This window comes from Urocitellus parryii, chromosome 11, assembly GCF_045843805.1.
Source record: "Urocitellus parryii isolate mUroPar1 chromosome 11, mUroPar1.hap1, whole genome shotgun sequence".
Lineage (NCBI taxonomy): Eukaryota > Metazoa > Chordata > Mammalia > Rodentia > Sciuridae > Urocitellus > Urocitellus parryii.
Genome location: NC_135541.1, coordinates 67,054,072 through 67,066,305, shown reverse-complemented (window position 1 = coordinate 67,066,305; position 12,234 = coordinate 67,054,072). Strand labels below are relative to the sequence as shown.

General features: G+C 33.4%; 1 protein-coding gene and 1 pseudogene across 2 annotated transcripts in view; both read right to left on the bottom strand.

The window, feature by feature from the left end:
• Positions 1-12,234, bottom strand: part of Hs2st1 (heparan sulfate 2-O-sulfotransferase 1) — a 181,144-nt gene that overhangs the window by 32,900 nt on the left and 136,010 nt on the right. For both annotated transcript variants that reach the window (XM_077791112.1, XM_077791113.1), the window contains exon 3: positions 11,141-11,226. In XM_077791112.1, coding sequence (XP_077647238.1) covers positions 11,141-11,226 — 86 coding nt within the window. The remainder of the gene's footprint in view (positions 1-11,140; positions 11,227-12,234) is intronic.
• On the bottom strand, positions 9,845-10,246 carry LOC113193016 (prefoldin subunit 4 pseudogene; annotated as a pseudogene).

Here is a 12,234-nt window from a genome sequence, read left to right as displayed (position 1 = left end):
ACAATCAATAAGTACATGAAAAAATGCTCACCATCGCTAACAGTCAGAGAAATGCAAATCAAAACCACCCTAAGATACCATCTCACTCCAGTAAGATTGGCAGCTATCATGAAGCCCAACAACAACAAGTGCTGGAGAGGATGCGGGGAAAAGGGTACACTTGTTCATTGTTGGTGGAACTGCAAATTGGTGCAGCCAATTTGGAAAGCAGTATGGAGATTTCTTGGAAAGCTGGGAATGGAACCACCATTTGACCCAGCTATTCCCCTTCTCGGTCTATTCCCTAAAGACCTAATAAGAGCATGCTACAGGGACACTGCTACATCGATGTTCATAGCAGCACAATTCACGATAGCAAGATTGTGGAACCAACCTAGATGCCCTTCAATAGATGAATGGATAAAAAAAATGTGGCATTTATACACAATGGAATATTACTCTGCATTAAAAAATGACAAAATCATAGAATTTGGAGGGAAATGGATGGCATTAGAGCAGATTATGCTAAGTGAAGCTAGCCAATCCTTAAAAAACAAATGCCAAATGACTCCTTTGATATAAGGGGAGTAACCAAGGACAGGGTAGGGATGAAGAGCTTGAGAAGAAGATTAACATTAAACAGGGATGAGAGGTGGGAGGGAAAGGGAGTAAGAAGGGAAATCGCATGGAAATGGAAGGTGATCCTCAGGGTTATACAAAATTACATATAAGAGGAAAGGAGGGGTAAGAGAAGAATAATACAAGTGGAAGAAATGATTTACAGTAGAGGGGGTAGAGAGAGAAAAGGGGAGGGGAGGGGAGGGGAGGGGAGATAGTAGAGAATAGGATAGACAGCAGAATACATCAGACACTAGAATGGCAATATGTAAATCAATGGAAGTGTAACTGATGTGATACAGTAATCTGTATATAGGGTAAAATTGGGAGTTCATAACCCACTTGAATCAAACTGTGAAATATGATATATTAAGAACTACGTAATGTTTTGAACGACCAACAATAAAAAAAAGAGAGAGAGAAAATGAAAACAAAATATATCAAGCTATTGGATACAGCAAAATTAGTACTGATGGAAGTTCACAGGGAAGAAAACATAAAGGAAATGAATAAAGTCCTAGACATAAAAACCTACAAAATTGAAACATGAGGATACAGAAAACTTGAACAGACCAATGACAAATAATGAGATTGAACCAATAACAAAGAAAAGAAAAGCCAAATACTATATGAATTTATTGCTGAATTAATTTGACCAAACCTTTAAAAAAAATTAATCCCAAATCTTCTTAAATAATTACAAGGAATGGAAAGGGAGGAAACTCGACCAAACTCATTCTACAAAGCTGACATTAGCCTGCTACTAAAATCTGACAGGAACACAACACACAAAAAGCGACTATAGACCAATGTTCCTGATGAGGATAGGTGCAAAAGTCCTTAACAAAACCCTTGCAAATTAAACTCAACAACACATTAAAAAGACCAAACACTTCTGGGAGCAGTAGTACAAGTCTATAATCTCAGCAACTTGAGAGGCTGAGGCAAGAGTTGTTTCAAGGTTAGCTTGAACAACTTAGTGAAGTACTGTGTCAAAGTAAAAAATAAAAAGGATTGAGACTGGAGCTCAGTGGTAAAGCGGCCCTAGTTTCAAACCTCAGTACAAAACAAACAAACTATATACCATGAACATAGTTTCATTCTAGGAATACAAGGGAGATTCTATATACGTAAATAAATAAAAATAATAGAATAAATAGAGTCACGGATTAAAAATCATGTGATCATCTCAATAGATGCAGAACAGGCATTGCTAACATTGAACATTCTTTCATGATAAAAACTCTCAACAAGTTATATGAGAAGGAAAATACCTCAACAAAAATGAAACTGTTTAGCCAATATTATAATACATAGAAAAAGTTGAAACTGATTCCTCTAAAATTAGGAACAAACAAGGATGTCCACCTTCACCACTGTTATTCAATATAGTGCTGCAAGTCTTAGCCAGAGTAATAAGGCAAGAGAAAGAAATAGAGGGCATTAAAATAGGAAAGGAGGTAAAGATATCACTGTTTTCAGATGATATGATGTATAACATAGAAAAATCTAAAAGGACTCCACCAAGAAATGTTAGAAATGGTAAATTCAGTAAGGTTGCAGGATATAAAATCAACACACAAAAATCAGTAACTTTGTTATACACCAATAATGAAATTGCTGAGAAAATGTCAAGAAAGAAATCTTAGTCATAAAATCTATAAAAACAAATCCTAATAATAAAATTTACCAAAGAAACAAATGAGCTCTATAATGAAAATTATAAAACACGGATGAAAGAAATTGAAGAGGAGATATAAAAATAGAAAGCTATCACAAGTTTATGCATTGGAAGAATTAATATTACTAATTAATTAATATTACTAATTAATATTACTAATATTACTAATACTACCTAAAGGAATCTACAGACTCAATGCAATTCCTATCAAAATATCAATGACATTCTTCACAGAAGGAAAAACCCTCCTAAGATTTGTATGAGACCTACAGAAGACCTCAAATAGCCAAGGCAATACTGAATAAAAAGAACAAATCAGAATGCTATAGTAACACAAACAGAATGGTACTAGAATAAAAACTGATACTTAGACCAATAGAACAGAAAGGAGAACTCAGAAATAAATCCATAAATTTATAGCCAACTCATTTTGGACAAAGTCAGCAAGAATTAGAGAAAGCAAAGTCTCTTCAATAAATGATGTGGAGAAAACTGGTCATCTATATGAGGAAGAAAAAAAAACCTAGATTCCTCTTTCTCACCATCTACAAAAATCAACTTGAAATAGACAGAATACTGAAAAGTTAAGACCTGAAATTATGAAACTACTGGAAGAAAACAGAAGAAATGGAGCACTGGTCTGGGCAAGGATGTTTTGGATATGATACAAACAAACAAACAAAAAAAGCAAAACTAATAAGTTACATTAAATTAAAAAGCTTCTGCACAATAAAGAAAATCATCAATAGACTGATAAGACAACCTACAGAGAGGAAAAAATATTTTCAAACTAAATATAGAATAAATAAGAACTCAAGTCAACAGCAAGGGAAAAAACATCCTATTAGAAAATGGGCAAATGACTTGAATAGATATTTCTCTAAAGAGGATATATAAATGGCCAACACACCAGAGAAAAAATACTCACCACCACTAATAAATGCATATCAAAACCGTAATGAGATATCATCTCACCCCATTAGAATGGCTTTATAAAACGACAATAAAGGAAGTTATACTCCATCTCTATATGATATGTCAAAATACATTCTACTATTATGTACAACTAAAAAAGAATAAATTTTTAAAATGCTTAAAAAAGACAATAAAACAAAACAAATACTGATGAGGATGTGGAGAAAAGGGAACTTGTATGATGTTGATGTGATTAAAAGTGAATACAGTCATTATGGAAAACAGCATAGAGCACAGAGCTCCCTTGAAAAATTAGAAACACAACTATCATATAATCCTGCAATCCACCTACTGGGTATATATATATATCCAAAGTAAATGAAATAAGTATGTTGAAGAAATATCTGTGCTGATGTGTTTATTGCAACATTATTCACAACAGTCAAGATATGGAACCAACCTAGGTATCCATATTAATGGATAAAGAAAATACAGCATGTGCACATATGTGTGTGTGTGTACGCATGCACAAACAGGAATATTATTCAGTCATGCCAAAAGAAAAATTCTGTTATTTGTAGCAACATGAATGGAACTAGAGGACAATCAGTCACCGAAAGAAAAATACTGCTTGCTCTCACTTATATGTGAATCTCCAAAACAGAACAGTGATTACTAGAATGTAGGAAGGGTGTTGAGGGAGTAGGAGATGAAGAGAGGTTGGTTAACAGGTACAGGAGTTGGAGAACATGAACAACTTCTAACAGAATAGGATAACATTGGTTGACAACAATTAATCGAATATTTCAAAAGAGCTAGTCAAGAGGATTTAGTGTTCTCATTCCCAACAAATGATAAATATCTGAGGTGACCTGCCAATTATTCTGATCTAATCATTAGCACTGCATATGTATTAAATATCAGAGTATACCCCATAACTATATATAATTACTATGTCAATTAAAAATAAATATATATTTAAAATTATGGCTGAATGTGGGAAGCCACCCGTGAATTACTTGAGAGTCTTCTCTTGTATGCTAGCCAAGGAGATTTTAGGTTTAACTTTGGGAACTATCTGTACCTCTCCACAAAAATAGATTGTCCAATGCACATGACCTTTATCTCTGCTCTACTAGGAAGATTCCTCATAGTAGCTCCAGAGATGGGAACTGGACAGCCCACCTTTAACCTTTCTTGGTGAAGAACATTCTATGGAAGGCCTTTGATGTCCCCCAATATAAATAAAGCAGGCATGGGCTCCATCTTGCCATTAGTATAGAAACTCAATCTGTATGACTGGCTTGCCCGCCCCTGCTTTTGAAATATTTTCTGTGTTCTGTGGTTTTATTCTCATTCTATTTTTCCTAGCTTTTATTACTTATCCAGCCCATTCCACTGAGGGGAACCCCATTCCCAATGCCTATATGGGACATGGGCGAGAGCTAAAGTAAAGGAATAATGAATGAAAAATAATTTTAAACTTTACTGACAAGAATTATACGAGAAGTGTTAATTCCATAGCCTTCTGGAGTTCCTAGTTCAAGTAAACAAGTCCCTTTCAAATTAGCACATACCTACACAGCAATGAGTTGTCATTTCTGGCTCAATAAACAAAGTAAACATTGTACGTAACTACAGTATTAGTCCACCCAATGGTGACCATTTGAAGCTGCTTTCCACTTATGCTGATTTTAAAGACATAATAGAAGTGGAAGACATTAAATTTTCAGCATTAGTTCCTTAGAGAATGAGAGAGTTAATGGACCACAGATGATTTTTACTATAGCAACACCTGCAGACCCTTGAATTGTCTAACTGGCTCCTTGTCCTAATATCCTGCTTTGTCCCAGTCTTGAAATGTCTTAACTCTTCCCTTTCCTTTATTCTTCATTTAATAGTTACCAAGTCCTTTTGATTTGTCCTTTCTCACAGGTTTGACCTATCTTCATCATTCTTTCTTCACCACTTTCCTTTTCATTGGCCTTTTGCTTAGATGACTGAAATAATCTAGTTGTTTTTCTTGTATGCAGTCTCTTTCTCTTTCAATCTACTTTCCATATCAATTCCTAACTGATGGTCTTAAAACACCATTTGCTAGATCACTCTTCTTAGGAATCTGAAACAATTCTGTTGATTAGATAACATCAAACCTAAACTCCTGGGGACTGGGGGTGGAGCCCAGTGGTAGAACAACTTACCTCACATGTGCCAGGCAGTGGGATTGATCCACCACCAACAATAACAAAAAACCTGACTAAACTCCTTTGGTTGTTTATCTTACATTTGTTTTGACATGTCTTAGTTACCACCTTATTGGTTCTTTTCTTCAACTTGGGTCTGCCTCTTCAACCTCCTCCCCTGTATCATTTATTCCTCCTTATGTGCCTTTGTTCATCCTGTCTTCCTTAACTAGAATGCCATTCTCATTCTTCCATTTTTTCTTCCTTTATATTAATTCACTCAAAAACCTTGTGTGTATCTAATATATGCCAAACTGTATTCTAGATACTAGGAAAATAGAAGTGTGGGTATTGTGTGCAGGAGGTAGGGGGAGACAAAACTCTCTGCCTTTTTGGAGCTAACATTCTACCTGGTGAAGAAAATAAACATATACATATGTGAATATATCTCAAATATTAAAACACACTAAGGAGAAAAATGATGCAATGAAAGGGAATATGAGGGCAGGTAAGGGAGAATGCCATTCACAATGGTGTGTTTTTAGGAAGGCATCATAGATTTATGTAATGAGGAGGGAGCCATGCAGATATCTGGGAGAAATTATCTAGGGAAGAAGGAAGAATGAAGGCTCTGAAGTTTCTCAGTGTCAGGCAGTTTGAGGAATAGTAAGATCAATCGGTTGTAAAATCAGAGAGTAAAGAGGCAGGAATGGAGGTAAAGTGAATGCAGATTGTGTGGACCTTGTAGACCATTGTAAGCACAATTTTTATGGAGCCAGGGGAGGGCACTGGAAGATTTCAGCAGACAAATGTCTTGATATGACTTATTTTAAAAGGTTGAAGTTAAGTAGAGGAGTTATAAGAAAATCTTGTGACCTCTTTTCCTGATGACTGTAGCACTTAATGCTATCTGCTTTCATTGGATACCTCTGGTTCCAGGAGCTAGTGCCATCAGGAAATTTAACTCAGCTTGTCCTACTAGTGTTTCTCCTGCTCCTCTTTTCTCCCCAAATGGCATTAGAAATCACTTGAGGGTAGAGACTATCAATAATAAATAATAATTCTGCATTTGACTATCAAAAGAGATGAAGAAAAAAAGCCCATAATCTTATCAGCTGGTTGGTTAAAGAACCTCATTCTTGCCATGTCAATATACATGGTATTTAAAAATGAGAATAATGCAGTAAGAGTTTATTTCTCAAATATTTAAAGAGGCAAACAGTACTGTTGCAGATAGGCAGCACTGTTACATAAGGTTATTAGACTAGTAGTTCCATGAGGGCAGAATCTGTTTTCCTCTTGTTCATGGCTTTATCTAGTGCTCAGCACCACACTCAACACACAGGGGTTGAAGATTAATATAGATAGATCAAACAGATTGTTAGAGAATGTATCATTTATAAAAATCTTTCTGTGGGAGAGTGTACCCAGTAGTCAGGAGAGTAGGGAGGCATTGGAAATACATTCTTGTCACCTCAGCTGACAGAGCTGAGAGTCTTGTAGTAGGAAGATACAAGAAGGGAAGAATACAGAATAACTGGATAATGATTTCATTCTTAAAACTGTGGAATTCCTTGGGAATTCCTTCTATACTCTCTACTAGTCATTACCCCACTCTGAGCCATTCCTTGGGAACTGCCTCTTCCTAGAACACAAATGCTTCCTTTTCCCCCTTTCTTCTTATCCCTGACATGTAGAGTAGATAGCAGTTCTTACTAGGCACCAGTGAAAAGGGGATATGGCACATCACAAAACTTTTCTTACTGTCTGGCAAATGGTGTTTGTGGGAACATTTTTAATGTATGAATTATGATTTTAATGAGATCATCAGTGAACTCATTCTGAAAATGGATAAGAATTATTTGTCATGAAATAGTTATATAGGCATGAAGGGATGTGGGCAAGGAATTATATAACACAAGGTGGGCATAATAAAAATGGCATCTGGAAAAAAAATCTGGGCTCACAGCTCTGTTGGTTGGGAAACAAAGCTAACATGGTTTGTTGTTTTAAATCTTTTCCCAAGCAGGTAGTTTACATATGGGAAAAAGTAAGTTCTCCAGTCACAATTTTCATCGTTAATCCTGACAATTATTTTGAACTGTGGAGGACTTGGGTGGAAGAAAAAAAAATATATATATATAATATACACATCTTTATCCAAGAAAAATAAACTATTTCACACTACTGGCCTGTTAGAATGTTCTGCTTAGGAAAAGAAGAGTATATTTGGCAGATTCTGCATTTGGCTATCAAAAAAAAAAAAAAAAAAAAAAGCCCATAATCTTATCAGCAGGTTAGTTAAAAGATAGTTTAAGAACCCCATTCTTGCCATGTCAACATATGTGGTATTTGAAAGTGAGAAACTAAAACTAGGTTCATTTTTTCACAACTATGTTCTGTAGATAGCATAGCCAGAAGAGTGAACAGCAGCAGAAAGAATGAGTGCATACTCAGAACATTTGCAATGAACCTTATCTACTGGCCAAGTCTGAAAGGGAGATGATGACGCTGTAAGAGGGTTAAATAGCCTTTGGGAAGGACTATGATTTCAGATTTCTGCTTCACACCAGATTTAACATCTCTATTTATGCATCAGTCTCACCAGGGACATTTATACCTTGTATTGTTCATATTTATTCTGAACTCTCTAAGCCCTAAAGGGTCACAGAAGCTTTTCAATTCTAATGGGAAGTTCCCATTGTCTTATTTCAAAAAAAGTGAATGATTTATTGGTATTTGTTATTTATTTATCTATTTTTAAAAGGGCATTTAGTACATATTTATTAGAATGGCTCAAATTTAATAGATGCTACTGATAAATAAATAGCATGAATTTAAAAGGGAAAGGAAATCTAAAATTTTCATTGTTTATACTGAAATATTATGAACTAGTAAGTCTAGAAAAAAAGTGAGGTTTTCAATGACTCATTAGGATTAAGAATTGTAACTTAACTATATTTTATACAGTGTAGGACATTTTGAAAATGTCCAACCTATATAGTTTTAAACTAGAAAATATCTAAAGTTATAGCATTAATTTATTATATCTACATTATTTTTAAATTGTCCACTACTAAAAATAAAGGGAGCACTTAAGGGAAAAATGGGAAGGAAGAACTAGGAAATATGCTGAAAAAGAATAAGATTAAAATAAAAAGGAAGCAAGACAGGATAGGAATGCAAAATGTGAAAGAATATATATTTGTTATTATCCTAAAGTTCTGGGGGGAAAGAAACCTGGCTTACGGCTTGAGCAGACATAAGCTTGCAAACAGTATATGTGTTCTTAGTAAATAATTAGTCTAATCTAGAAATGACTTTTCATTTCTTATGTGCCTATCTTATTTCCTGGGGTTCATGCTCTTTTTAACATCTCCACTAAAGCAACTGAAAAATACATGATTAAGTATTTCTTTCATCAAATTCATCACTTTTATCCAAAAGCAAATATTTTAATGGACTCCACAAAGTACTATGTCAGTCAAAAAAAATGTCCTGAAGAATAAAGTATTTTAAAAATTTAGAAGTGATGCTTCTTTCCTTTTCCTTATACATTCATGGAGTTTATGGCTATTGAGCTAAAAGATAATCAAAAAGATATAGTTACATCTACAATAGTTCTTTACCATTAAAATACATTAAATACATTTCTCCCAGTTGATTTTGTTTAGATGTTTCAAATTTTGCAGAAGTCTATTAAAATTTTTCACAGTATTTTACAACATCAGAACCATTATTAAAATATTCAAACTCTTAAACATGCATGTCAGTATTTAATAAATAAGATTATTCCTTTCAAAAAGCTTTATACTTTTCAAATACAAGAACCTCAGCATATACCAGAGTTTTGTTCTGAGTACAAGACTTTGCCCAAAGCAAAAGCATTCAATACATAATTTTAATAATGAAAACCTGAAGTATTAGAAACCAAGCTGTGTGTGGAAAAAATAAATCATTTAGGTGAAAGGGTAACAAACATTCAATTCAAGGATAATGCAGCCCTGAGGGAAAATATGCATATGAATGAAGTTTATGAAATTGGTTCAATGCCTCTGCAAAGAAAAAATAATTAGTTTATTTTAAAGCTGCCTATAAAATGTTTTCAATATTGCAGTATGAATTATTTATAGAAAAATGTACATCTAACTTTAAAGTCACCATTTTATTGAAAGAGCTTGAGTACTATGGAAGAAATTAGAAACAGGAATATATCATTTATGCATGTACTATTTGGGTAAGTCCTTTTTAAAAATTATATAATTTTCAAGAAAGTTAAGACTTATTATTTATCTGAATCAGTAATATTTCATTCTGTTCAAATTTTAGGAGAGTAAGATATCATTTTCCTTTTAAATTTTATACAGAATGTCTTTTAAAGCTGACAACTACATGAAAGTGTATTACTTTCTTTTTTAAAATAATATTCAAGTTTATTAAGTAGAGTCTTAAAATTATTATAAAATATTTAACTTTTACAAGCTTCAAGGTTTAGATTGCTGCCAAATTTTGCCTATAACTGAACTCTCAAATCTGCTAACACCCACTGAATTGATTCCATTCTGGATTCTAAGGTGACAATTTCTTCTTGCAAATTTTTCTTTGCTTCCTCTAACACTTTCTGTATTTCTTCTAGAGAATGACTAATGATAACATCTCCAATTTGATAAGGTATCATTAAGCAGCTATTCATCTGCAAGCATGATGTCATCATGAGTATTTTTCAAATTCTGGAGCTGTTTCTTGTTTACTTCTATTTCTTCCTTTAGCTCTGTCATTCTACTTGTATTCCATGAAAATTTATCTTTTGTTGACCTTCCAAAGTGATACTGACATCTACTGCAGCTGCCTTCTTCATGCTGGCCACCATCATGGGTAAACGTGTATTCCTTTAAATTGTGAATACTAAATTAAAAAACTGAACAGGTCTAGGACTAAATAATAAAAAGATTGTTTGGGGGATGGGTGTTTCTGAAGTTAATGCAGAAGTAGTATTAGGGGAAACATTTGAATTTGAGGCCTTACTAGAATGGCACGATGTACACTATATAAAAAGTTGAAATGGATTCATGAGACTCATATGTTTAAACCATAACTTTTAACCCATTTTCTGATTAGTATTTATTGTAGCACAGACTCTAAAGGAGGCCACATAGTACTTTAATACTGAAAGCAGGCCTGTAAGTTTTTGAACTTACCCTGACCTCATTCCTCCCAAAAATACAGGATATGAGACTTTGTCTCCAATCACATGTAAATTCAAAAATAAAAGAAAATCATTATTTTTTAAAAATGTATTTCTAATTCTCATAACTTTAAAGCTAAAACAAGGTAGTCAAGGCAAAGTATGAGAAGCAGAAACTCTGGGACATTAATAACAAAGTGAGTTTCTTTGCTTTCACAATTCTCAATGATGTGCTAAGTCATAATCTGACTGATCAAGTGAAAACTTGAACTCTTCTAGAAAAGCATCATTCTCTTTGGACAAGAAACATATACATAATAATAATGATGATAAATAACTTTAAAGATCATTACCTAAATTTAACTTGAATTTCTATAATTAACATGAGAATTGCCAATTTATGAGCACTAGAGGGCAGCAAAGCACTAGAAGGAATATTTATAATCTTAAAGTGGCAAAGTTGTGAATATATTCGTTTTGGGGGGGAAATCATACGCATAACAATTTAATAAATTTACTCCTTTTTAGGTTGCTAGAGTACATAGCATTCTTTGGTTTGTCATTTTAGGTACAACTTACTTGGCAAAATCCAAATAAGAAATGTGTCCATGATAAAACCCTGGTTTCATCTCTTTCCAGGAAGTTATATTCTTCACAAACCGTACCTAGAAAGGGAAAACATACTCATTAGTTAAGTAAAATTTATAGAAAGTGAAATTTGATGAAAGAAAATTTAAAACCAGTCACACCACTGTCAGAATTACAGAGCTGAAAACATAGGTTTGGACTAAGCAAATTATACTGTAATCTCTAACAGTTCATCATAGAGAGTTCCTATGCCACACTCAGAAAAAAAAAAAAAAAAAGATGATTCCTGAAACAAAACTGCACAATGCAACCATATATAACCCTGTATAGTGTATACATTTACATGGGATGAAAGGAGTATATTCAATCCTTACACACATATGGAAGCAAGCAAGCAACACTAGCAACACAAGAACATTCTATCTATCAAATAATCTGTTATTAAAAATAATTTTTTATTTGCAATTCGACAAGTAAGAAGTAATTCTTAAACCAATGATTAAAGAAAATATGATGACTGAGATTTTAAGACTTAAGAGCAGGTATCACAACCTTGTTGATAAAAAGATTAGTAAAATGAGAGAGATAATATCGATCAAATAAAAAAAAATTCAAAACATCTAAACATTTCTGAATTTACTAGAATTGAAAGTATGTAAAGGTTAATATGAAAAATTGAGTAAGTATAAATATATTAATATTTTTAAAGAATCGGATACCAGAATTTGATAAATGCAAATATCACCAGGTACCAAATAATGATATACAATTTCTCAAAGAAAAATGGCAGATTTTTGATAAGCAAATATCTGTAATGATGAATACCAAATAGTTAAACAGATTTTTAAGACTAGATACAGTGCAGAGAACTGGGGTAGAGAGGCTCACCATTCCATACTACACTGAAGGCATCTGCAAGCTATGACATCAGCCTCTAAAACATAGGTCTGTCCATCACATACTTACGGAAGATTCTGCAAGAATTTATTTTTTAAGGGAAGTATTAATAACCTATATGCTAATAAAAGAAATAATGAAGCTTTTAGAATGGAAATGAAGTAAGCCTTACTTACTATCTTCTCTAT